Source organism: Crocuta crocuta, unplaced genomic scaffold (genome assembly GCF_008692635.1).
Source record: "Crocuta crocuta isolate KB4526 unplaced genomic scaffold, BGI_CrCroc_1.0 scaffold299, whole genome shotgun sequence".
Taxonomy (NCBI): domain Eukaryota; kingdom Metazoa; phylum Chordata; class Mammalia; order Carnivora; family Hyaenidae; genus Crocuta; species Crocuta crocuta.
Window position 1 is genome coordinate 8,186,471 of NW_027532747.1, and position 25,699 is coordinate 8,212,169.

Consider the following 25,699-nt stretch of genomic DNA (forward strand, 5'->3'; position numbering starts at 1 on the left):
AATGAAAAGCGTCACAATCAATATCCATGAGCATTCATCAAGCACTTCCTGGGAATCAGGCACTGGCCCAGTGCTTGAGGTGATTTCTCTTATCGACGCTTCTCAAGGGCATCCTGAGTTAGAGGTGATCATTACTCCCATTTTCCAGATGTGGAAACTGAGGTTCTGAGAGGTTAAGGGCCTTGCCTAGGGCCAGACAGCTAGGAGGTGTTGGAGTTGGGGATCAAATCCTGGCCTCTTGGCCTCCAGGGTTCACATTCAAAGCCACGGCCTCCCTGGGGCCCGGTGCAGCGGTAAACAGACCCGCCCCTGGCACAGTCAAGGCATCATAAGGTCCCTGTATATTGTGGACAGGCTAGATCCAAGAGAGTTTTCCCGAAGGAGACACAAAAATATCTCTGGGCCCGCCCAACCTCCTTCCATTACTGAGCTGCAGAGGGTCAGACTGCCCAGAGGGGGTGGCCGGGCACCGGACTGCTTTGTATTTTTACTTTTTATCCTTTGCACCTTCTTTCTGACTAATCAATGCCCAGGAATATAAATGAAGTCATTAAAAGCTTTGCAGCTGAGGGAAAGGTTTTGGGGAAGTGGGGGTGATGTAAAAGTTAATGGACTCCTAGCTTGCCTGATTTTTTAAAGAAAGGAACACAAAGGGGAGGGGTGGAAAAAGACAAGAAAATCAGGCCAACAGAGAGAAGAAGAAAAAGATTTAAATAAAGGCGGTGGGGGTGGGGAGCAGAAAGACAGAAAGGAGAAAGGCTTTGGTCAGACCCTGATTGGAAGATTTCCAGCCAACCCTGCGGTTGGGTCCGGGTGAGGAGGGAGCCTGGGTGGGCCCTCCTGCCCCGCTGAGCCTTCCCAGTGTGCAGACTGGGGTTTCCAGAGCCCCCCAGCCATCCAGGGGCCAAGGTGAGGGCTCATGTTCTCCTGGGGCCCAGAACAAGCTGGGCAAGGCAGCACTTGGGCTGCAGAAGGGACAGCAGCGGTGGCCACTGGGGTCTCAGAGCTGGACCAGAAGCCCTGGCCGCCCCCCCCCCCCCCCCCGGCTGCTGGTTCAGATGGCAAAGCCTGGCATTTGCCGAGTCCTGGGCAGAAACTGGGCTGGGGCCTGAAATCAGCACCCAGACCTGTATGCGTTGAGCCCCCCTAATGAGTCTGGCTGTAGTAGAAGGACAGAGAGAGGGGCCAGGAGGGGTGTGAAGGGGGCCGGTGTGCTGGGGCCAGCCCCCTGCAGGTCAGCAGGTGAGGGAAGAGCCCTCCGTTTGGGAAACTGAGGCAAAGGTGACCGAAAGGCCCAGAGATTCAAGCTTGGGGCCCAAAGGAATAAAATGGAAGCTTGACACTCATTGATCCTTCTCCAGGCTGGTGCTCACGGTGCTGCCTCAGCTTGTGGACCTGCGAGCCTGTGTGGAATTAACACTTTTCCTTGGAAAACAGATGGTTTTCCACCCACAAACAAACAAAAAAAGATTTTTTTTCCATTGTTTTTCCTACTTCCCTCACTCCTCACCCTCTTCCCTTTTGCTTTGGGTGGCTTCCTCAAGCTACATCAGTAAATAAATAAACCACCAATATTTGCTGTCAGAGACCCACGCAGATTCAGGTCAGCAAGGGGTGGGATGGCAAGGCGAGAACAGAGCTTGAACAGGTTCAAATCCCCGGTCACCACCTCCTGCCTGGGTGACCGTGGGCCAGTCCCGACCCCCTATCTGAGCCTCAGCTTCCCCTCCATGCAATGGGGAGAGAGCCTGTATTGTGCGGGTGGGGTTTGGGTGGAGAGGCCTGCTGCCCTGAGCGGTCCCCCTAGGTCACTTCCAGCAATCCTGGCCCAACGTTGGAAGCCGGAAAGTCCTGGGCTGAGGGGAGCCAGGAGCTTGCAAACTGCATCAAAGCGTCTGGGATTAGCAGAGCTGGGAGGGACTTCTTAGAATCTTTAAGAGTCTGGACAAAAGGCTCAGACTCCCAGCAGCTGTGAGGCGCTGGAGCCAGCAGCCAGAGGCTTGTCAACACGGCCCCACCGCAGAAACCTACACTGGGGCTTTGACCTGAGCCCCTCTTGGGGCCCCGGAGCAAAGTGGCCTGGAATCCACTCCCCATCTCCTCAGGGCTGCGGAAACTTCCAGAGTAAGTGACCCCTGGCTGCTGCCCTGAATATTCAGTGTCAGAGGCTCTGGGGGGCAGGGGGGAGGGGAAGAGGGGTAGGCAGGCCAGTTCTCAACCCACTGTGCCAGTTGCAACCCAGGCCTCAGTCTTCCCATCTGCACTATGGGAAGAGTCCTACCCCACCCCCACCAGGTACCAAGAAGGTCAGATGGTGCAGTGGACCCACAAGCACCAGCTATTTTTAGGATTTAGGTTTGAAAGGTACACAGGAAAGGGAGAGAACATGTTTTTTTATTTTTATTTTTTTTATTTTTATTTATTTCTAGGCGAGAGAGAGAGAGACAGCGTGAGCAGGGGAGGGTCAAAGAGAGAGGGAGACACAGACTCTGAAATAGGTTCCAGGCTCTGAGCTGGCAGTCAGCACAGAGGCTGGTGTGGGGCTCGAACCCACGAACCGCGAGATCATGACCTAAGCGAAAGTCGGACGCTTAACCGACTAAGCCACCCAGGCGTCCCAGGGAGAGAACATGTTAATGATTATGGCCACGAGCCCTCAAGCTGGAAGTGTCTCTGGATTTTCTAGAACACCTTCCCAGCCTGAGGGAACGGCAGATCGGAGACAAACGTTTTGACAGAAACTTACTGGGCATTGCATGGAGTGGGGTCAAGGACGCTGGGGGCCAAGTCCCCACTTCCTCCCGCGGGCCCAGGCTGTCAGGATTGCCCTGGGCCGAGGCTCATATGATCTTAGCCAAGAACCTGAAACTTTTGCAAGTGGCAGATGGGTATAGAGTATGTACTATATATATTGTATACGCTTGTAAGATACGTGCGTGCGTATCCCCATATACACATACACACATAGACCTTCTGATTTCATACACACAGTCTTCAGTGCGGCCTTTCCTCAAACCCCACAGAAGAGCCGGATGCTGCTGGTGGTTACGGGGGAGAGGGCCACGGTTAAGTCAGAAGCCGTAGGCTTTAGTCTCTTCCTTGTCGGTTCCTCCCTGATGCGCCTCTCTTTCCTCATCTGTAGAATGGGAACAAGCATACTCTTATCACAGATTTATCACGTGGCTCAAACTCACAGCGCGTGCGAGACCATAAATTAGCTGCAGGGGAAGGCATTACGGTGTGGGTTCGCAAACACACATTGTGCTCTGCGGCGACAGAGGGGTCTGAACGACAGTGAGCTGAACCAAAGGGTGCACACGCCCCTCCCATACCTGAGAGCCACAGGTGGACCCTAACTGAGGAATGCTTATGTGGCACATGGCAGGTATCACCTATAGGCTGATGACATACGTAAAGGCAAACCCGCAATTGACAGAGCGGAACTGGTTATACCTCCTTCCCGAAGCGCCCAGGACAGCAGGTGGCGTGAGCAGGAAGGGAGGAAGGGGCAGGAGGGACCCTCCTCTGCAAAGCGGAGGATTTGCAATGAGGGGACAGAATCCAGCCTGGGTGCCGACCCCATTACTGGCTCGGCTGCCCAGCCAGCGGCCGCAGCCACGGCTCTACCTCCCGACCACAGTGTCAAGAGAAGCCTGGCTCACTGTCGCTCTCTCTCTTTTTAAATGGAGGACAGTGTGGGAGAGTCCAAGCCCCTCAGAAGGAGCCTCCTTGGAAACTGCCAAGTGGGAATGAGGTCCAAGCAGACATGGTCCCGGCAGGCATGAGTCAGAGCAGAGAATTGTAGCATCTTGGGAGCCACCGAATGACAGTAGACGATTTTCACGGGCCACTGGCTGCGTGCGGAGTGCCGTTCTCCACGTGTTTATATGTTACCTCATTGCATCTGACAACACTTCCAAGGGCTATATCTCCATTTTACAGACTGGCCAAGTGAGGCCTGGAGTGGGGGGGATAACTGGCTCCCCATCTCACAGCCCGTAGGTAGCAGAGCCAGGGCTGAACCCAGGCAGTCAGTGGGTGCCACCTGCCGGGCACAGTAATCTTGTTACCAGGTATGCTTCCAAGGTTTGACTCATTCATTTGTTCATTCATTCATCCAGCATTTAATAAACATCTACAGTGCATCTGGCCTTGGGGTATGTCCTGGGGTCATGACACAAATGTGATACAGTCATACCATTTGGAAGTTTCTGGATTCTATGGGGAGACAGGCCCAGAGCAGGCCACTAGAGCAATGGAGGCAGCTTAGGATGCCTCAGACATCAGATCAGGGAGGCTTCCTGGTGGAGGAGATGCTTGAACTGCATCCGGAAGGATGACTGGCCACGTGTCAGGCAGGGAAGGGCCGGGAAGGTGGATAGGCCGGGCTCCGTGTGCAAACAGCTGAGCTCTGGAAGTGGCTTGTCCAGCCTCACACTCCTGACCCAGGTCTCTGGCTGAAGGCACGTGCTGGCTGGTGGCTGCTAGCACCCCTCCTCGCCCCATGCCCTCCCAACCATGCCCTTACCACCAATTTTCCAATGAGACACTGAGGGAGCCACACGTCCCACCGCAGCTCTCAACAGCCCCACCATATACTCAGGAGCCTGGCCCGACCACCCCTGCCCAGGCAGCCCCTGGCGGCCAGCAAGCTGGGATCTGTGGGAGGGAAGGGACTGAGGGCAAGAAGGACCACGTCGCAAATGCCATTGTTTCATCCTCAGCACGGCCCTGCAAGGGCCCATGTCTGTGTGCCCATTTCACAGATGTAGAAACTGAGAACCAGCTTAGAGGAACACTGACTATGGACGGACCGGGTGCTGCTCCATGTGTTAAGTCAAGGAAACTTCAGGGTCGCTGTTGTCCCATTTTACAGATGTCACCTGGAGGGAAGCCTTCCCTGGAGCCGGCATTTGGGGCGTTGCAGAGGGGGCAAGAGAGGGGCCCCCAGACGTCTCAGGGGTGGCCCCGATCTCTCCTTTCCAAGCTGGTCTTGGACAGGCTGCCATTGAACTCCCCTCCCTCTGCAGGCCCCTTGCTTCCCTGGGTAAAACCGCTGGCCTCCTGCTTTCTCTGGGAAAGGGCTATTTTTTATCCTAGTCCGCCTCCCAAAGGGTCCCTGGGGACTGCTGGCCTCTCTCTCCAGGACTCAGGCCTAGAAGGTGGCCCAGCCCTGGGCAGAGGCCTTGGAAAACAAGCTTGGCAGCATGCAGGGGAGGGAAACTGAGGCCAACAGGGAGACAGGGCGTCTCCCAGGATCCGTGTCCCTCCCTCTGAACAGGACACAGGCTCTCTTACTGTGTCCATTTTACAGATGGAGAGTTCGAGATTCTAAGTGATGGCACAGCTAATCACTGGCAAGGTCGTGACTTGAATCTGGTCAAGCTGACCCTCACAGGCTGCTTTATAACTGCCCTTCCTGCTGAGACTGAGCAGCACCCCCCCACCCCGACCCCCTGCATCCAGGAGATGGACCCCAGTGTCTCTGGCAGGCGTCCTGAGCCTGTAACTGCATAGGCCCAGGGCCGCAGAGTCCCTGCTGAGGCAGCCTGCTGTCGCATCCTAATGGCCAGGCCCAGAGCTAACTAAGCCTGTGCACCCCGGAGCCCTGGATTCTACCACCAACCCCTTAATGGCACCTACTCGTGTCTCCATTTTCACATGAGGAAACTAAAGACACCTGACTTACCCAGGGACCCTCAAGTCCTGGGGATCCCAGTGGGAAAAGCAAGACATGCCTGGACTCACAATGGGGTGTGGGGGCGTTTGCCCTCCCTCTCTGGAGCAGAGACCCTCTCCCTCGGAGTCCCTTCAAGGTCATCCCCCACCTCGCGTGTCTGTGGGCACCTTCTGCTGGGTAGGTCAAGGGCCTGATGTGGGCTCCCTGCACAGGTGCGGGTCAGGTGTCCGGGCTGGGCAAGGATGGCAGTGTCACCCCTGGCTGCTCAGAGCCCATGCGAGTGCCAGTGACTTGGATGGCATTCCTGGAATTCCCAGAAGGAACCCTGGGACTCCAAATCCCAACTTTTCCGGCTCTCTGTCCTGCTTTGTGTGAACCTTTCCCTTCCCCCCCCCTCCCCCCGAACCTTCACTGCCTCCTCTGTAAAATGGGAGCAATCACATGGAGGCATCAAGTCCTTTCAGGAGTGGAGGTATAGAAGAATTAACGTCAAGCCAATGGAAGACGGTCCTTCTTTCTAGAGCTGTCGTCAGGGCAATGTCGTGAAATAAAGGGACAAGTCGCTGGATGCCACCAGACCTGTTGGGGAGGGAGTCTGGAGCTGGCTGTAGAGGACTGACAGGTCCAGGTCATGGTTAACCCGCTTCTCCCACAGGCGTGTGGTCAGGAAAGGGGCACAGTAGCCACAGTAGCCGGGTGCTGTCCAAACGCCTCTGATTGGCTCAGGCCAGGCTGCGGGGCTAATAACTGCCTTGAGGTGAGGGGCGGGAGGGCTTCCTGTCAACTGCTTGCTGTGCCTCCTGCCCAGATACTGCCCTGTACAAGTACCGGCTTCTAGAACACGGTGAAGTGGGTGGTCTCGTTCCCCTTATTACTGATAAAGGAACTAATGCCCAGCAAGGGGAAGTGATTTAAACAAGGTCACACAGCTAGTAAGTTGCAAATTGAAACTAGACCTGGGGCTTCTGACATCCGGATCTGAGATCTTTCCACTACCCCCAGGTTCCTTATTTCCCCATGACAAACGTTAAGCTCTTTGCATATGGTAGACCTGTTAAGGTGGCCATAGGGGACCCTTGGGGACAGAGAGCTTGGGGTTTGATAGCACAAAGACAAACCAAATGTCTCACTGAGTTGTAGACGCTAAAGAACTCGAACAGCGCTTGGAATCCCAAAGCTCTCTTTTTTGCAATGGGAAACTGAGACCCAGAGAGGGTCAGGGACTCGGCCATGGTCACACAGCACTCGAGTACCAACTTGGATACTAGAACCCAGGTCTCTGTCTCTCTCCAGTGTTCTTCCCCCTTGTCACCTGGCCTGCAGCAGACGCCCTCAGATGGGGGCACAATAATGCCAGTCCGGGCTCTGTGCACCAGCACTTCCAGTCAGTGTGGCACCAAAAGCCCTGATTCCTGCCTTGTGCCAGGTCGGGGTGGGGCAAAGCCTGACCCTGGCCCTGGAGAAGCTGAGGCAGAGCTCATTCTCCACCCTCCTGAAGGTGACCTGGGCCCACCCAGACCTCAGGCACGGGGAAGTAGGGAAGGAACCTGGGTCAGCTGGTCTGGGGACCGCCTGGTTGTACAGCGCTCCTGGTGGAGCTGGGGGTGGGGGAGGGGGAGGTGGCAAAGGATCAGAGGACCAGCTCTAGGCCATCCTGACATTTAACAGATGGAAAAATCAAAGGCCTGAGAGAGGAAGAGAGGTGCTCACAGTTATTATGTGACATCTAAGTCTCTTGACTATTGGCTAATAGTCTTTGTCTATTTTTAGAATACATAAAACTAATGGTGAAGCTGCTGCAAAAAATCAACACCCCAAGCACCAGGCACAAAATGATTCTGCGGTCGCAATGTCCCCTCCCTTAGTGTGGAAAACCAACATGGCCACCTGCCATGTTGATCTAGAAAAGGGTTCTCAGCCCCGGCTACACACTAAAACTGTCAGGGAAGCCTTGGCCATTGCAGTGCTTGGGCCCCAGCCCTGGAGGCTTTGGGTCCATCAGTCTCAGGTGAGACCAGAGCCTAGGCATGTTTTCAAGACTCTTGACCAGACCTGAGAAGCGTACATTAAGATGATTTTGACTGCATATAACAGAAAACCCAACTAACATTTGCTTAAAGCAGAAGGGTCTTCAGTCTTCACCTAATGAACCAGGGAGGGCGGACCAGCATTGGTTCAGGAGATCAACAATATCATGAAGGACCCAGAAGACCTAACATTCACTCTGTCATCTCATTGTACCGGCACCGTTCTCTTGGTTACAAGATGGCTGCTGCTGCTCTAAGCATCAAGTCCTCCAAGCACAGAGCAGGGGTGTGGGTGAGGAGTAATTTTCTTCACTGCTGTCTCTTGTATTAGGAAGATGAAAGTTCTTTCTAGGAGGCCCCAGCTGAATCTTCTTTATGTGTCTTTGGACAAAGCTAGGCTATATATATCCACCCTAAACTAGTCACTGGCCAATGGGGTGAGATGCTTCCAACTGGCTTGGAATAATCATGATTCACGCATGGGAAAGGGCACCCTGTTGCCTGAAGAAAGCCAGGTTCTGTCAGAGAAGATGGGGGAACTGGCTGTTGGGTAGGTGGTAAACTTTAACCAGTCATTCTCTTCCCACGGCCTTGGAAAGAGGACCCAAGGTCAGGTCCACACAGGAACTACTGACCACAGCTCAGAGGGAGAAGTTGCAGCAGCAGAACACTTCTTGGAAGAAACTAGGCAGGCATCCTGGAAGAGGAGGCACTCACTCTGGGCCTTAAGGAATGAGAAGGGATTCTGAGAGTGCAGAAAGGAGGAACATGAGTCGGCACAGCCTAAGCAAGGGCACTGGGGTGGGAGCCGCAGGTGGGCTGGGGGAAAGGTGCGTCTTCGCCTTACCTGGAAGGTCAGGTGTACAGAGGTTAGGGCGTGAAGGGAGAGTAAGAGCTAGACTCAAAGGGCTGGAAGTCCCAGGCAACAGGTGCAGGTAGAGGAGGGACTTGGTGAGGTCTGGCGTGTGGAGCATCCAAGGGAATGGTGGGTGGGTAAGGCTGGGACACCACCATGAAGGTCACTGCCGAGGCAGGCAGGAGGAGATCCAGGTCTGAGCCAGCCAGGATGGTGAAGAGAGGCAGACTGAGGGGAGTGATAATCAGCAAGACTGGGGCAAGTCACAGTCATTGTTCCCAAATGCCTGTGTGCCAATAGTCGGCTGTCTTCTGACCTGCAGCCTCCTCTAACTGTGTTTGGGAAGCCCAGACATGCTTCATAATAACTTTGCTAGTGCTGCATGGAGCAATAGTTGTGACCCTCAGGGCTGTTACCAGAATTGGAAAGGTATTTATCAAGGGCTCTCAGCCCTGGGTCAGCTCCCACTCATTGCCCCACCCCCACACCACGGTGTCCCACCTCTACCCCGACTTTATTCTTTATTCTTTATTTTTTCTCCGAAGTTGTGGTTTCAGGTTGCCTGTGGAGCTTTACAATAGAGGTGTCATGCCTGGGCCACACTTCCAGAGATTCTGACTTCATTGGTCTGAGACAGGGCCCTAGCACCCGTGCTCTTAAAAACCTCTTTTATATACTTTTAAATGATTTTATTTTTTAATTCTTTTTTATTTTTTTAATTTGAATTTAATTTAATTGTTTAATGTTTATTATTATGGAGACAGAGAGAAACACAGCATGAGTGGGGGAGGGGCAGAGAGAGAGGAAGACACAGAATCTGAAATGGGCTCCAGGCTCCGAGCTGTCAGCACAGAGCCCAACGCGGGGCTCAAACCCACGAACCAAGAGGTCATGACCTGAGCCAAAGTTGGACACTCAACTGACTGAGCCACCGAGGTGCCCCTATTCTTTTTTAAAATTGATATTATTCTCTTCCAATAGGTTCCAAGCCCAACATGGGGCTTGAACTCATCACCCCGAGATCAAGAGTCACAAGCTCTAGACTGACTTGAGCTAGCCAGGCACCCCTACTTTTTAAGCAGATGTGTTGTTGCTTAGTATAATGATCTCACAGAGGAGTGTAAAGATCACGCCTGAGAGGCACCTGGGTGGTTCAGTAGGTTAAGAGTCCGACTTCAGCTCAGGTCATGATCTCACGGTTTGTGGGTTTGAGCCCCACATAGGGCTCTGTGCTGACAGCTTGGAGCCTGAAGCCTGCTTTGGATTCTGTGTCTCCCCCTCTCTTTCTCTACTGCTCTGTCTCTCAAAGATAAATAAACATTAAAAAAATAAATAAATAAATAAAAAAGATCACACTTGAACAGGCTCCTTACAAAGAGAACCAACCAGCCATGTAACCACTTGGATCAAGAAATACAGTGTGGCTGGCTCTCCAGAAGTCTGGCCGATGTCTCTTCCCAGTTAGTAACCACCAAAGGTTACCATTGTGACTCCTGTCACCACAGTTCAGTCTGCCTGTGCTGGAACTTGATATAAATTGAATCATGTATACATGCTCTTTACTATCTGACTTCTTTCGCTTGTTGTGGTTTGTAGGGTTCGGTCCATCGTGTGTCGTGGTGGTTTGTTTCTGTCGCTGGTACATCACGCAAATACACCACAGTGTGGTAACCCATTCAACGTTCAACCCATTCAAATGTCGATGGACGTTTGGGTAGTTTCCACTCAGTTTTCTTATGACTAGCACTGCTATGAATATTTCTGAACTTGTTTTATGGTGAATACATGTACATGGTTCTCTTGACCATAGAGCTAGGGCTGAAATTTGGGAGGCCATAGGATATGTTTGTTCAGCTTTAGCAAATGCCATCAGTTTCCAAAGTGGTTTTACCATTTGATATTCCTGCCAATGGTGGTGGGTGATCGGTTGCTCCACACGCCCCACACCTGCCCCCCAACACTTGCTATTGCTCATCTTTTCCCCTTGGGCCATTCTGTTGGGTAGACAGTGGTATTGCATTAGGGTCTTAATTTGAATGTCCTCCCAAACGCTTAGGAAGTCCAGCATCCTTACATTTGGTTATTGGCCACTTGGCTCTCCTTGGGCATCAGTTAGCTAGAGCCACAAGGATGCTGTGTAACAAAGCACCCCAAACAAGCACTTATTCTCATGCTCTGGGTCTTCAGGTCACTGCAGATGGGCTGATATAGGCTTCAGGTTGCAAGCTGTGCTGGGAGGGCCTCCTCTGTGTGGGTTGGGCTCATGCTGCCCCAGGAAGGTTCACTCCGGGGCTCAGCGAACAGTGGCTTCAGTGTGGAGCTCTCCTGGCCGTGTGGAAGGTCAAGCCCCACCGCACACACACGTGCCAAGCAGCTGCTTTCTCACGTCCACCGACATTCACTGGGCAGAGCAAGTCACAGGGCCGAGCCCAATCTCAATATGGAAGGGAGCAGGGATACCCTGCCCCCAAGGAGAGGGGAGTGAATATTTGCTAAACACACCAAAATATAGCACTGGTACTTTGGGTACTTTTTAAATGGCCTCATGGGTTCTAATGTTCTGCTGAGGCTGATAACTACTGACTTACAGTCACACCACACGTCAGCCAGTCCAAACAAAGTTGATTTGACTTCATTTCCAAAAACCAGTTGATTCAGCCAAAGTCCATTTCTCCTTGAGGCAATTTCTTTCAAGAAGAGAGTCCTTGGAATTAACACGGCAAATTATTTTAATGATTGATTTTAACTAGATCATGCAGACTGAAGCGGCAGGCCCCTGTCTGATTTACCTCTAACATTCTCAGCCCTGGCACAGCACAGAGACACGGAGACATGCCAGAATGGGGTGTTGTTGGAAGGAAGAAACATAAACATTGTTATGTAATCTCCGTGACGGCAGGGATTTTTGTCCGTTGGCATCATTGTTATATCACCAGTGCTTAGAGGAGTGCCTGACACAGAGTAGGTGCTCAATAAGTAATCGGTCAGTCAGTGAAGCATGCACACGTGTGTAGACAGGCTGTCTGGAGTGGAAAAATGAATGGTGGGTGAGCAGATGGTTGGCTGGATAGAGATGTAAGAGCGGGTGAATGGGAAGGTGGGTGTATAAATGGACAGGTAGGTGGACAGATAGATCAGGGGATGGATCACGATTGGATGGATGGATGATTAGGCGGTTGGATAAATGGACGGATGTAGATGGGTAAACGAGTGGGTAGGTGGACAGATGGAAGCATGGGAGAATGAATAAATGAGCCAATGGGTGACTGATTGGATAGATGGCCAGACAGGTGGGTGTATGGATGAGCAGATGACTGGATGAAGAGATGGAGAGCTGAATGGACATTTGGGTGGATCATATGACAAAATGAATAGATAAAAAATGATCGTGAGCTTGCCAGAGGAAAGCACAGCCTTCCCTGTTGGTAAATATAACTCTCTTGCAAAGCTGTCAGTGACCAGGATGGTTTTGGGCCCCTCACAGGGCTTTCTGACTTGCTGCTTCCTCGTCCCCACGGAGTGCCTCTTCTGGAGGCCGAGGCGAGAGGCAGAAGAGAATGACCATGGAGATCAGCGCTCGAGGCAGACAGCGCGCCATTGGGAATGAGGAATACAGCCTGTACAGCAGCCTGAGCGAGGATGAGCTGGTCCAGATGGCCATTGAGCAGAGCCTGGCTGACAAGACCCGCGGCCCGACCACTGCTGAGGCCACTGTGTCCACCCGTGTCAACCGCCAACCTGCCCATTTCTACCCATGGACCAGGTGAGCGAGGAGAAGCCGGCTAGGTTACCTGTGAGGTGCAGATCCCAAACGCTGCTAATCCAAGACCAAAGTCTTGGTGTGTAGGGTGCATTTTTACAGCGTAATAACTTACATTTGTTATCGAAACTTACCAAGCTTTGGCAGTGCCTGCAGTAGGCGCTATAGTCATTTCGCCTCGTTTAACCCTCTTAAAGCCCTTCCAGGAGGCTCTATGCTATATTCCCATTTTATAAATGAGGAAACGGAAGCTCAGGGCTGGTAACTAGTCCCAGGTTGCGCAGCTAGTAGGTGGTGTTGTACAGACTGGAATGACCTGGTCCCAAAGATCCAGGCTTGGCTTCGTACCACTGGCTTTCTGTCTGGATGCGGTGAAGCTGAGGCTCTAAGTCCAAGCAGACCTCGCAGTCTTATCGATGCGGTCATCCTGGGAAAACATGTCTGACAAACAAGTGACATTTGCCCAGCAAAGCTACCCACTCCTCCTTGCTCTGGCTCCCCTGTCTCAGTGTGACCTCAATGGCAGGACCGCATAGGGCAGCACCCTGTCGCGCCCACAGAAATATGACGCGAGCCACAGCTGAAGTCCCACATATGCAATTCTGAATCTCCTAAGAGCCACACTAAAAACATAAAGGCAAACAGGTGAAATTAATTTAGGTGGAAAATATTATTTCCACGCGTCATCAATAGAAAAATTATGAATGAGACATTTACGTTCTCTTTGTCACACACCACGTCTTTGGCGTCCAGTGTGTATTTTGCCCTCACTGAACATCTCAGTTTGGGCTGGCCGCATCACCCAGCTCACCAGCCACACGTGCATGGTGGCTACCTTACTGGCAGCGCAGATCCAGAAGGTTCCTTCTTTGCTGGAGGGGGGAGCCAGAGAGGTAATCAAGCACTGGGTCTTAAAATGCTTTTAGAAAGGATACCTATATTTAAAAATGTTTCTGTTCATCACTGAGTCTACGTCAAGTACGTATTTGGGGGTAGGTGCCTGGGGGTTGGGAATTGCTGGACTGATTGTGTTGTGTGGCCTTAGGACATGGGCCTCAAATCTCATTGTCTCCAGGGGCGCCTGGCGGGCTCAGTCAGTGGAGCATGCAGCTCTCAGGGTCGTGAGTTCGAGCCGCTGGTTGGACATGGAGTCTCTACTTAAAAAATCAATCTCATTGTCTCCAGCAGCCAGCGGACTTTCTGTGTGGCCTTGGGCAAGTCCCTTAAGCTCTCTTAGCAACAGTAGACAGACCGTCTCCAATATCCAGTCCCGAGTGACAGGGATGAAGGCAGTTGGTGTCCTGGTGATAGCCACCAAGGGCTCCCCAACGTGACTTTGGCCCTTGCTGAGGCTGGACCTCCTCTGCCAGGCAGATTGGGCAAGACTCAGGCTGCCCTACACGGAGGAGGCCCTTCTAAAGGGGAAGACAGGAAGCCTCCTTGGGCGGCGGGAAGGAATAGGAGGCTCCAGGTTCCTGAGCTGCACCCTAGGGTGTCCCGTCCTGGAACTCAGCCTGAGAAACAGAAGTGAGGACCCAGAGCCAAGGACTCTTCATGGCCGGTGCTCTGGGAGGTCCTGCTTCCTGTTCCGGCTGCTTCAGCCTCAGTCAGACCACAAGTTCCTCTTTCTCAGGAGGGAATCAGATAGAGAGAAGAACACCTCCCGGGGTATCTGCAGCTTTCTCCCCAGTGTGGGAGGCCCCCACCCCCGGCCTCCTGGGGACACTTACCAACATTAGAACGGAGTGGGCTCATGGGGTCTGGGCCCTGACCTCCTCCTTCCTCTGGTGGGCAAGGAAGGACAGACCCACCGTGGGACTCAAACACTTACCCAGCCTCCTGAGAAAAAAGCTCTCGCAGAGGAAGGGAAATGGCTTACCCAGGGTCACACAGCCACCTCCTAAGTTCCTGGCACAAGTAATATAGGAGAAGGAATTCAACCTGCACCTTCACACTCCTGATATGAGCGGAAACCTCGTGGATTCAGTTCTGCCCTTTCATCTCTGGAAGACGGGCAGGCTTGGGTGGGTCCTGCTGGGGAAGCCGGTCCCTCCTCCCCTAGATGCACCCTGAGTGCTTCCCCCGCGCCCCACACACAGCCTTTCAGCTAATCCTTACAAAAGCTGCCCACAGTGGGCACTTCTGGGCCCGTTTTTATAAGCACGTGCCAGGACCAGGAACGGAATCAACATCTGTCCCGCTCTGGCGTTCAGACGCCTAAGCAGCTGTGCGGATCCCGCCAAAGACCTCTTTCTGTTCCTCTCCTTCCTCCACTTTTTTTTTTTCAATTTTTTTAAATGTTTTTTATTTATTTCTAGGAGAGAGAGAGAGAGAGAGAGACAGCGTGAGCAGGGGAGGGTCAGAGAGAGAGGGAGTCACAGACTCTGAAACAGGCTCCAGGCTCTGAGCTGGCAGTCAGCACAGAGCCCGACACGGGGCTCGAACCCATGAACCGCGAGATCATGACCTAAGCGAAAGTCGGACGCTTAACCGACTAAGCCACCCAGGCGCCCCTCCTTCTTCCACTTTGAAGTGGGGTTTGGGTCTTATTACAGCCGCTTCCTACCCACAGACATTCGGGGTCCCCATTGTCAAGAGACCCACCAGCTTGTGCCCACATTCCCAGACGTGGCGTTTCAGGAAGTACAGGACCCAGTAGAATCCTTTGTCACTTTTATCCCCAACTAGCGTAGTGGCCATCTGAAGCCCAGAGCAGGGGTCGGAACGGGACATCACACATGTCCCAGGGGCTCCACATGGCTGGCTCCTTCTCGGTTGAATGTCACCTCCTCAGCAAACCCTGCCTGATCCTTCCAGGTCAAGTAGGTTGTCCCCTTACTCACTCCCTTGGCTGTTTTCCCCCTCACCCTGACTACGACTTACAGTTTCTATGTGCTTGTTTCGGCTGCGGGGGCAGGGGCCTCACTCATCTTCCTTCCTGTGAAGTCTCCTCGCCAACACTTGAGCAGACACCAAATGACTGTGAGAGAATATTGAGTGAATAAAGGCATGTATAGAAAGGCGGCAGAGTAGAGTGGAAAGAAAGTGGGTTTGGAAGTTCAAATCTTCCTCTGTTACATACTGGCTGTGTGATCCTAGGCAAGTTACTTAACCTTTCTGAGCCCCAACAGTCCCATCCTTAAAATGGCAATACCAAAAGCTTGCCTAGCGCAACATGCAGTGTTCTTACGAAAAGCAAGTAAAACGGCACCTTCCTCACACCCCATGGCTTGAATTGACCTCCCCCCACCTGCCCCCTGAGTACCCCAAGTGCCCACATCGTGACCACCTCTGTTTCATGGACAAGCTTTCGTGTCACTATAGGAAGGCGTTATCCGGCCTCCCGAGAGTGTCCCCAACTATACTATATGACGACCTCTTTGGGGACAGGGAGCAGATATTGGCCCACTTTGGTATCTTCAGTGCCTGACAAAGGGCCTGGATTGTCGTAGGTGCCCAAGAAATGTTTTTAGGCAAATAAATGCATTTCGAAACCAATAAAAGTCTCTATAAATATAATTTATTGTTATCATCTTGTGAGGAAAATGGCGACTGTGGACATAAAGGTCAACTGAGCCTTCGGGATCCTAGAAATGAAAGCCGGATCCGCATCCAGGAGAACATATAACATCCCCTCTTAAAGCCATTTTTTCCAATTTCTTTCTCTTCCACCACGATGTGTAGGGATGAAGTCGGAAACGTGCATAGGGATCATCACCCCCCTCAGGGCTCCCTGAAAGGGAGATTCAAGTTCCCATCCCCTGGATAAGTAGGGTTCATGCAGCCATGAACCAGAGAGCCCAAGGTTATGATGATGGACAAGCCCAGAGTGGGCCCAGGAACCTGGGTCTTCCCAGTCTTTAAGCTTCTGCATTTTTAAGGTTACATTTCTGAGATGACAACAGAGGAAAGCATGAAGTAGGAACTTGTTTGGGTTGATGGGTGTGCACACAGCGGCAAAGAATTCACATTAAGCCACACATCCCTACTGTGCTCTTAGGATGCACCAGCCGCCTTCCCAGACATGAATCAGGCCTCGTCCCTCCCCTTCCCAAGTTTGCAGTCTAACAAGAGTCCCAGATGTACACAATGACCCAGCAGAAAGGGGACAGCAAAGAGCTTGCCTCAGTTTCAGAGGGACACAGAGAGGGTCGATTCACTTAGTCAAGCAGGTGGGTTTTGCAGGATGAATAGGAGTTTGCTAGTCAGGCTGGAGGAAGCAAACCTCTTTGAACCTCAGTTTCCTCATTTACAAAAAGGCAGCCAATTACATCTCCTTCACAAAGCAGACCAGAGGATGAAATGAGGTGTTTTGTGCCATGTGCCTGTCACAAGGCTTGGCCCACAGCAAGCACTCAACAAACCTCAGCTGTGGAGGGGAAGCAAAAGTTGCTGCAGCTTGGAATTCGTGTTCTCCTTTACATGTGGCCCCTCGCTGGCTGGCCTGGAAAGAATGGATTGGCCAGGGTGTGGGTGGCTGATTCCAGAGGCCTGCGGGAAGGAGGATGGAGGTGGCTATACACGTGAGCTCTTCCTCTCTTTACCCAGGAGGGCGGAGGGCGGCCCCTCCAGGAATCTGAGGTCCCGCCATGGCACCACGAAACACCAAGATGGCCAATTTGGACATCTCCCCTCTGGTTCTGTTTCCTGCATTTAAATTTCTCAAGTATCTGCTGTGTGCCTGGCACGGGACTCATGACCCTGGTATTGACATAGGCTTAGCGTGAGGACCGGAGGAAGGGGTGACCATAGGATCCTGCCCCCCCCCCAAGACCTGCTTGGCCACCGGTGTTCAGCCTGGTCCCGCCCAGTTTAACACCCTCCCTGGGGCTGTCAGCTCTCTGAGAAGTTAGGGGGCCTTGTCATTGCAGCTGGGCTCCCCGCTCTCCTTGACCCTGACCCGTGTCTGAAGTAGGGCCCCGCTGGACTCCAGGACTGTTGGTGATGGCGATGCCCTCCTGCTCCTCACCCCCACCCCCACCCCGAGCTGCCGCCTACATGAAGGACAGGGACCCTACCTGGGCCTCTTCCAGGGCATGACCCGCGCCCACATCCCGCCAGGTTCCTCTTACCTCTGATGACTAAACCCGGGGTGGTTTTCTCTGCCGGGAATTCCCCCGCTCGGGGCTGAGGGGAAGTGGGGGCCGCAGCCTCGGCTGGACTGGCGCCCCATCTAGCGAAANGCCAAGTTAAGGACCCACCACGGGGCTCCCGGAGCAGCCCCTGCTCCTCATCCTGTCCCCACCCCAGTCCCCGTCCCCGGAGGCTCTGTGGTGGTCTGTGTCCTTGCCCCCCCCCATACACACTGGCTTCCGGGCATCGGGCATCATGAGGATCAGCAAATTTGCATCCCAGGCCCCAGCGCAGGGTTTGGGACGGAGCAGGGACTGGGGAACCCTGGTGGCGAGGGACTCGGTCTGTCTGCTTCCTCCTCTGTGAAGCCTCCCTCCAGCTGCTGGGGAGGATGGAAGTGAGGCGATGCTCTGCATAGTTGTGAGGGACATCCCGGTCACCGTGGCTGTCTCCCCCACCAGCCTCGCCGTCCTGTCTTGCTGGTGTTATTTTGCCATCAGAGATGGTCCTGGTTTTAGGGGGGCGTGGTGGGTTTTTATTGGCACTCATCATCTTGCTAAAAACATCCCAGCGACGGGAGGCCACACATGGGCCAGTGACACGCGTGGTCAGGACCCCAGGACCCCGTGTGGACAGAGACCCAGGGCTTTGTCAGGACCACACGGTTGGGGGACTGTGAGCTGGGCCTGGCCCCAGGCCTCTGTCCACCCTGCCCAGCTCGCTCTGCTTTCCGGGTGGTGGAAAGGGGCCTTGGCGGGGCCAGGCTTTGCACCCCCCTCTTCCCAGGATGTGGTCTCTTAGATCTGTTTCCCCGTGAGTTCATTTCAGCAAGGGCTCCGCAGCTACAGAAGCAGGGAGGAAACCCCCGTCCAGTCGTGCCTCCACATCATGCAAATGAGGAAACTGAGGCACAAAGAGGGGCGGGGGCTTGCTCAAAGTCGCAGGGCCTGCCAGAGCTTTAGAGGCTCTGGAGGCTCTCGAGGCTTTAGAGCCGGATAGAGGATGAAGAGGCAGGAAGACCCCGGGGCCCCGGAGGAGGCAGCGGCATCAGAAGCTCTGCAGACACACACGAGTCTGCTTCTGCTCTGCTCAGCTGCCTGCGAGCCCGGGGCAGTGACCCACCTGCCGGAGCCTCAGTTTCCCCATCTGTAAAGGGCAGGGACATTGGCGTCCGCTCTGGAGGACGAATGGATGGGTGCACACAGGTAGCACTCAGGCTCGTGGTGCTCAGGAAAGGTGAGTAGGGACACGCAGAGGAGCAAGCAGGAAAGCAGTGACAATGAGGACGAAGGTGACCGGCCTGGCGGTCCCCCCACCCAGAGACGGTGAAGCAAAGGAGGCAGGCTTCCTTGCCTTCCCTCTGGCCACATCCCCCTTCCACCATGACCCGGCCGCGCTGGGGGCATCCACAAATCTGCGCGTTCTGGCCTGTCTTGGAAGAGCCTGGGCCTCCTCAGGGTCACAGTTCCAGCCCTTGCAAGCACCACGGGGTGCTGGTCACATGTAGTAATGTCCTCAGTCCCACAGGCCACCGCTGAGGGGCGCAGGGGAAACAGGCCAGGCCCCCTGGGGTGTCCATGGCACAGGACACCCTGATCAATTGGCTATGCGGAGTGGCCGCCATACCTCCCTTCACCCCTCCCATCTTCACCACAGCCTGAGGGGGTGGGGAAACTGAGGCTCAGAGAAGTGCAATCGTGATCAAATTAGTGGTGGATGCATGCTGAGGACCCCTGTGCCGGACCCCAGCTGAGCTCACTCGCTCCAGCCTCACGGCTTTCCGACACTGGGCAATGCAGGAAACTAAAGCCCAGAAAAGTTCAACCTGTCTGAGGTCACATGGCCAGGAAGTGGCAGAGCCTAGATTTGAACCCACGTCAGTCTGACTCCAAGCCCTGGTCCCCCGGTGGCTTTTTTGCTGTAACTTCTATACTGTGTGTTCCTGGGACAACAGGACCCTCTAATGAGGACCCGGCCAGGCAGATGTGGGAGTCCACACCTGGTTTGGCTCCCCAGCCACACTCCCCTGTCCCCCCGACAACCTACAGGAACCTCTTGCCCGTCCCTGTCGGGACCCAGCCTGGCCAGCTTGAGACTGAGCCCCTTCCACCCAGGGACCTGCTGCTGACGCTTCTCACATCCTCTCGGGTGAAGAATGTCACCTTGCTTCGTCTCTGCCTCCTGCGTGGTTGGCTGGGGAGGGGGCCGTGGGGGTGGGGATGAGGTTAACCTCATTGTTGTCTTATATGGTCATTTAAATCTCCCAGGGCTTCCTCCGAGGGCCAAAAATAATCCGGAGACACAGCAGCTGTGTCCAGCACACAGAGAGGACCCGGCCATCTGCTTTGGTTCAGAGCCCTGTGTCTGTCTGTCTTTCCTGCCTTGCTATCCCTCCATCCTGGACCCTGCCTCCGGCCATGACCCGCTTCTCTTATGCAGAGTATTTTTCCCTCTTCTATTCCTGCCCCACACCCTCCAGGTCGACTGTGCCTCCCGAGAAGCCGCCCGCCTCGGGCCCCATGGGCCTGTTCCAAGGGGTCATGCAGAAATACAGGAACTCCCAGCTGGCGTAAGTGACCCCCAGCCCCCGAGATCGTGCAAGTTCACCCTTCCAACTAGGGCTAGTGGGGGTGGGGGGTGGGGTGGGGAAGCGGACCCCAGGAAGGGGGCCACCCTGGAGGGACCTCCCGGGCATACCACTCCCAGGCGTGTCCCCCTGAGACCCAGCTGCTCCCGCTGAGCTGGGCTCAGCAGTCACAGACTCAGTTCAAGGCTGTCAGCTGGGCCGTGCTTGTGATTAACCCCGCAATGCCCTCCACGTGGGCACCCGGGGGATGGAGCAGCCCCATGGGAGACAGCCCTAAGACCCCCCCACCCCAAAAGCGCAGAGAGGCTCCGCGCTGAAGCTGATGAGTCAGCCACGCCTTCTATTTATCTCAGTTTCCCCCCTCCACGCGTCACCGTGGGCATATCTGAGTATATCTTCAAGGCTCACGCCCATGGTTTTTGTTTTGCTTTGTTGCCTTTGTTTGCTCAGTGCCAGGTGGTAAAATCTAGAAATAATGTGAGCTGCAGGAGGGGCTCTGTATGCCTGGCACCAGGGTGCTGGGTTAGGTGCGTCCTTGGAAGAGAGATCTGTGCTTCCCCTTCTCTGCTCCCCTGTATTGACCCCAGAAGCAGCTAAAAGCAAAAGAGGGGTGCCATCACAGGAGCCCCTATTTCCTTGCTCTAATTATGTTGCAGAGAGGGGAGGATGCAACTGGCCAGTGTTTTTGTCTCTTCCTAGCTTTTTTCAAACCCGGCCACCCCACTTCTTGGTTCTGTGGGTGGAATTCTGATGGTCTGGAAAAGGGGGACCCAGACTTTGGTCTCCGCACTGCTGCCCCTTCCTGGGTGGGTGCCTGTGAGTCTCTGTCCCTCTCTGAATGTCCCTTCTCTGTGAGAGAAGGTTGGAGAGGACAGAGTGGCCTCCAGGGTCCTGTCTAGCTCCTCTGTCTCTGATGGTCTGACACCCCCAGCCGCTTCCCCCCTCCCCCGGGCGGGGCTTTGGCTGAACTCCTAGAGCCTCGGTCAGCATGTGCACCCGAGAGCTTCGGGGCACCACAGCTGGACGAGAGCCAAGCCGGGCGGCAGGTCCTGGGGGTGCTCTCCTGAGACCGCGGACCCCGTCCACGAGAACAGCCAGCCCTCCTCTCTTCCACTTCAGCTGGGGTCCCACGGGAGACCTTCCAGGGGAGCCAGATACATACCCCACTGGGGCTTCTCCTGACGCCACCAGGGTCTGCTCTGGCCGCTCGTAAGAAGGACTCACCAAGGTGGTAGTGATGGCGGTGATGGGGACTTCAGGGCTTATCTGGTCAGTTACCCATTGTGCTCGTGGCTCTGTAATTAACCAGCAACTGTGCTCTGAAGCTATTAATAACCGGAGAGGCTGAGAGTCAGGAGGAAGTGCCGCTCACATTGGGGGAAGCAGCTGGGAGGGTAAAGGGACCGGCTCCGCAGACCCTCAGGGCCTACCCTGCCCCTGACGCGGGTGAGCCTGCCTCCAGTCTCACCTCCTCCATCTGGGAAATGGGAGCACTTGTGCAGACCATTCCCCAGGAGTGGGTCTGGACTCACAGTGGTCTTGGTCCTCACTGACTCGAGGATGGAGGGAAGGGAGCTCAGTGAATAAAAGAATGAATGAAGTAGCAAAGAAGTTTTCATTCATATTAGCCCTGAAATCTTTCAGACATTCAGAAGTTTAAAATTGGGAAGGTTTAAATGTATTAGTCCTTCAAGTATGTAAGTCTTTCAGCAGCTAAAATTTCTAGGGGTGAGGGGGAAGGATGAAGAACAAGGAAGGGAAGGGGGAAGACCCCAGAAAGATGCTCACTGTAAAGAGCCCCACACANTTGCGAACTGGCCCCAAAGGTGCTTGGTAAATGCTAGAACATTGCACTAAAATCACTCCCGTGGGGTGAGCTGTCCATCCCTCTGGGGCTGGCACTGTATGCCCGGATCCTCTTGGTAGAAGTGGTCTAGGTGTAACATGAAATGCAGCCCTGCAAGCCTCAGGGACAGAGGGGGTCCCTGACTTTCTTTCGGCCACCAAGGAGCTCTGTCTAAGAGACCCTCGCTTTCCACCTGTGGAAGCAAATGAACCTGCGTCGTCTCGGCCCGTTTCTCGCAGACTTTCTTGTAGACTTGGAGATAAAGGCGTGGAAGGGCCCCAGGTCCCGGGCTGCTCGCAGGGGGGCCAAACACGGGCCAGCTCCACCAGAGCCCCCACACTTACTTGCACAGGCCGGTGTGTCTTCCAAATGCTCAAAGGAGGCTATTGCAAAGAATGTTTTGATACATTATTTGCAAGATACAAATAAAATTCCCTCAAAAATCTAGCAAGATGCTAATGGGGAGAGGCCATCTTTTTGGAAATGGAAAGAAATAGAAGGGATGAAGGGTTGAAGTAATTGTTGGGGTTCCTGGGCTCTGAGTTTTCCTTCCTTCCTTCCTTCCTTCCTTCCTTCCTTCCTTCCTTTCTTTCTTTCTTCAGTATTTAATGAGTACCTGTTATGGACCAGACACTGAGCTGGGCCCTGAGAATGAAATCATCAAAATGAGAGAAATAAAGGCACCGTCCCTGTCTTCTGGGGACTCCCAGTCCAGCGGGGGAGACAGACAGCATCAAATAACTGTTCATGTAAAGGCCGGTGGTTACACAAGGGCTTATGACCGGAGGAGGGAGAGGCTGATTTGGGCCTGCAGGCTGAGGTTGACAGGCTTGAGGAAGCTCTGATGGATAGCTGGTGAACGGATAAGCTGGAGGGGCCAAGGTCAAGACCAAGGTCGGGGCCGAGTTCCAGGGCGCGCCCATGTGGTTTAGGAAGGATTATTCTCCTCATTGAGGAGGACACTGCCTGTAGGGGGTGAGCACCTGTTCCAGACCAGCGGGGGCAAGCCGGACCGAAAGGTCCCACAGCCAGCACTGCCCGTGGCCGCCGGCAGCCCTGCCTTCCCTCTGGGAAAAAGGCTACCCCTCCCCTCCTCTGCCTAGCCTGGGTCCTGAGGAGTGACCCGCCCCTTGCTGTCACAGGCCTGTGGACCCCGTGCTGAAGGCCATCAAGGAAGGTGACGAAGAGGCCTTGAAGGCCATGATCAAGGTGGGGAAGAATCTCGCCGAGCCCAACAAAGACGGCTGGCTGCCGCTGCACGAGGCGGCCTACTACGGCCAGCTGACCTGCCTCAAGGTCCTGCAGCAAGGTGAGTGGGGACAGGACTCGGGGCGAGGGCTCCTTCCTTTCCAGGGCTTCAACAGCCTTGGGCGGAGGCGGGGGAGGGTGCAAGGCAAGATTCTTACCCCTGTTGCAGCGTTAAAGTCACCAAGCAGGGAGGAAAAAGTGGCTTGTCCCCACCCAGCTTGCTGCCACGCTCCAGGCCTTTCAGGACAGGAGAGCCTAATTCCTAGAATAGGAGTGGGGAAGGGCTGACTTTTGGGAGAGCCGCTGCCAGCTTGTTCCAGAATGTTCCAGGGGCTGATGTGGTGTGGAAAATTACTGCAGCTGTGTCTATGCCCCCGCCAGGGCTGGCCCCCACAGCTGTGGGAACCTGGGCAAATCATGCCTCCTCTCAGAGCCTTGCCTTCTCCCCAAGCTACATGTGGGTAGGTAACACATGGGGATAGGGGGTAGCTCTGTTCTAGAAGCAGCATGAGCCCCAGACAGCCCGCCACACTCTAGGGCAGAGCCGGTTATACAGCCATGGCTGGTGGGAAGGACAGGGTCATTCAGAGAGGGAGGGGTTCAACCAAGGAAAGCTTCCCAGAGGAGGTGGCCTCTGAGCTGAGATAATATGACTGGGAAGCAGAAACAGCCCCATGAAAGCCACGGAGTCCAGGGCGAAGAGGATAGATGTTGTATTTAGGTGGGTGCCACACAGGTCTGTCATTGGACCTGGGCAGAAATCCGGGCCACCTTTGTGGGGGGGAGGTAGGCGCACTTCCCCCTCCATGAACTCCCTGTCTCCTCCTCAGCATACCCTGCAGTCATCGACCAGCGCACCCTGCAGGAGGAAACGGCCCTTTATCTGGCGACTTGCAGGGGACACCTGGACTGCCTCCAATTCCTCCTCCAGGCTGGGGCCGAGCCTGACATCTCCAACAAGTCCCGAGAGACCCCGCTCTACAAAGGTGAGCCCCCCGCAGTGGGCTTCCCTGGGGAAGGTCCAGAGGGGAGGTGGGCAATCTGGAGCATTGCTCCCAAAGTGTGTATGTCCCTCCCTAGCCCCCTTCTCCCAGCCAGGGGGCTCCTGTGAAGGGCCGATGTCTAACTTGTAACTGAACTCGGGCCATACTACCCAGGTCCTCCCGTGGGCCAGGCACACCGAGGAGCGCCAAGGGCCCAGAAACAAAAAGATACCGTCTGTGCCCAGGCGCTCTCCCGGCCCGGTGGGCAGAGACACACAGACAAAGAAACAGCCGCCTAGTGGCAACGACGAGCTTGGCATGACGCACCTGGGAGCATCAGGGGGAGCTCTGGGGGGGGGGGAGCACCACAAAAGGGGGTGCCTGAGCTGAGCCGGAACGGAGGGCTGTTTCCAGCTGGACAAGCAGAGGGAACAGCACAGGCAGAGGCAAAGAGGTATGAAAGCAAATGCGTACCTCTGGGACGTTTAAAACAAACTAGAGACTTAGCCGAGCTCATTTAATACATCATCCAGGGACACTGGAGCCTCTAGCAAGCACCCAGAGTCAAAATCTGAACAATCCTAATAGCTGGTATTTACCAGTGTTTACTCCGTGCCGGGCACTGTTCCTTAATTTAACTCTACTACCTCTTTACAGATGAGACAGGCATTACACGGGAGGTATCCCCATTTTATAGATGGGGACCTAAGGCACAGAGACATGAAATAAGTCACCCAGGATTTCACATATTCTAGCAAGGGGCCGACCTGGGATTCGAACGGAGGGAGCAGGTTGCCAGCACCACACCCTGAGCTTGACATCATAAAGCACCCAGTACACGCCTACAGGCTTGAGTGATCAGCCTCGGCTCTTGCAAATACAAATATGATCGGGCCTTTACACTTGGAAAAATGACAGAGATCCTCGCTTTCCCCTGCAACTGGTATCCAGCACCTGGAATATCCCCATGGGAGGCAGGGACCTGGCAGCTGGTAACTGGGTCCATTGTAGACCCAGAACAGAAGTGATTCCAGAAGCTACGTCTGCCTGGGCACCTACCTGAGCCATCACCTAGAGGCCAAGCTGCCCAGAGAGAGCTTCCCTGACGCTGGGCAATTCTCAGCCGAGGCTTGGGCCCTGGTGCTAAGTGCACTTCTCCCACGTGCCAAATACTTTGCTAGAATGTTCCACGTACTCCCTCACCCAGGGCTCTTACAAGATCCTCTCAGGAAAGTTTTATTATCTCTGGTTTACAGGGGAGAATACCAAAGCTTTGAGAGGTGGGGAGCTTTGCCTGGGGTCCCGTTTGAAACTCTACCCAGGCAGCCCCCTTTCCATTCTTACCCTCACCCCTGCCTGACTCGAAGAAGTGGTTAGTTTAGACAGGAACCCAGCAGCCTCCCTAGTGATAACCCTGGACCAGAGCCAACGGTGCATTTAAGTTCTAGAGAACAATGAGGCTGGGGGTGCCTGGTGGCTCAGTCCATTAGGCGTCCAACTTCCGCTCAGGTCATGATTTCGCAGTTCGTGGGTTGGAACCCCGCATCGGGCTCTGTGCTGACAGCTCGGAGCCTGGGGCCTGCTTCGGATTCTGTGTCTCCCTCTTTCTATGCCCCTCCCCTGCTCATGCTCTGTCTCT

The 25,699-nt window shown here is 54.3% G+C and overlaps 1 protein-coding gene across 1 annotated transcript in view; it reads left to right on the forward strand.

The window, feature by feature from the left end:
* ASB2 (ankyrin repeat and SOCS box containing 2) overlaps positions 1-25,699 on the forward strand; it is a 43,368-nt gene that overhangs the window by 1,457 nt on the left and 16,212 nt on the right. Inside the window, exons 2-5 of the mRNA XM_077780885.1 lie at positions 12,048-12,326; positions 19,876-19,965; positions 22,972-23,138; positions 23,908-24,063. Of these exons, the coding sequence (XP_077637011.1) occupies positions 12,121-12,326; positions 19,876-19,965; positions 22,972-23,138; positions 23,908-24,063 (619 nt within the window). The 5' untranslated portion in view covers positions 12,048-12,120. The remainder of the gene's footprint in view (positions 1-12,047; positions 12,327-19,875; positions 19,966-22,971; positions 23,139-23,907; positions 24,064-25,699) is intronic.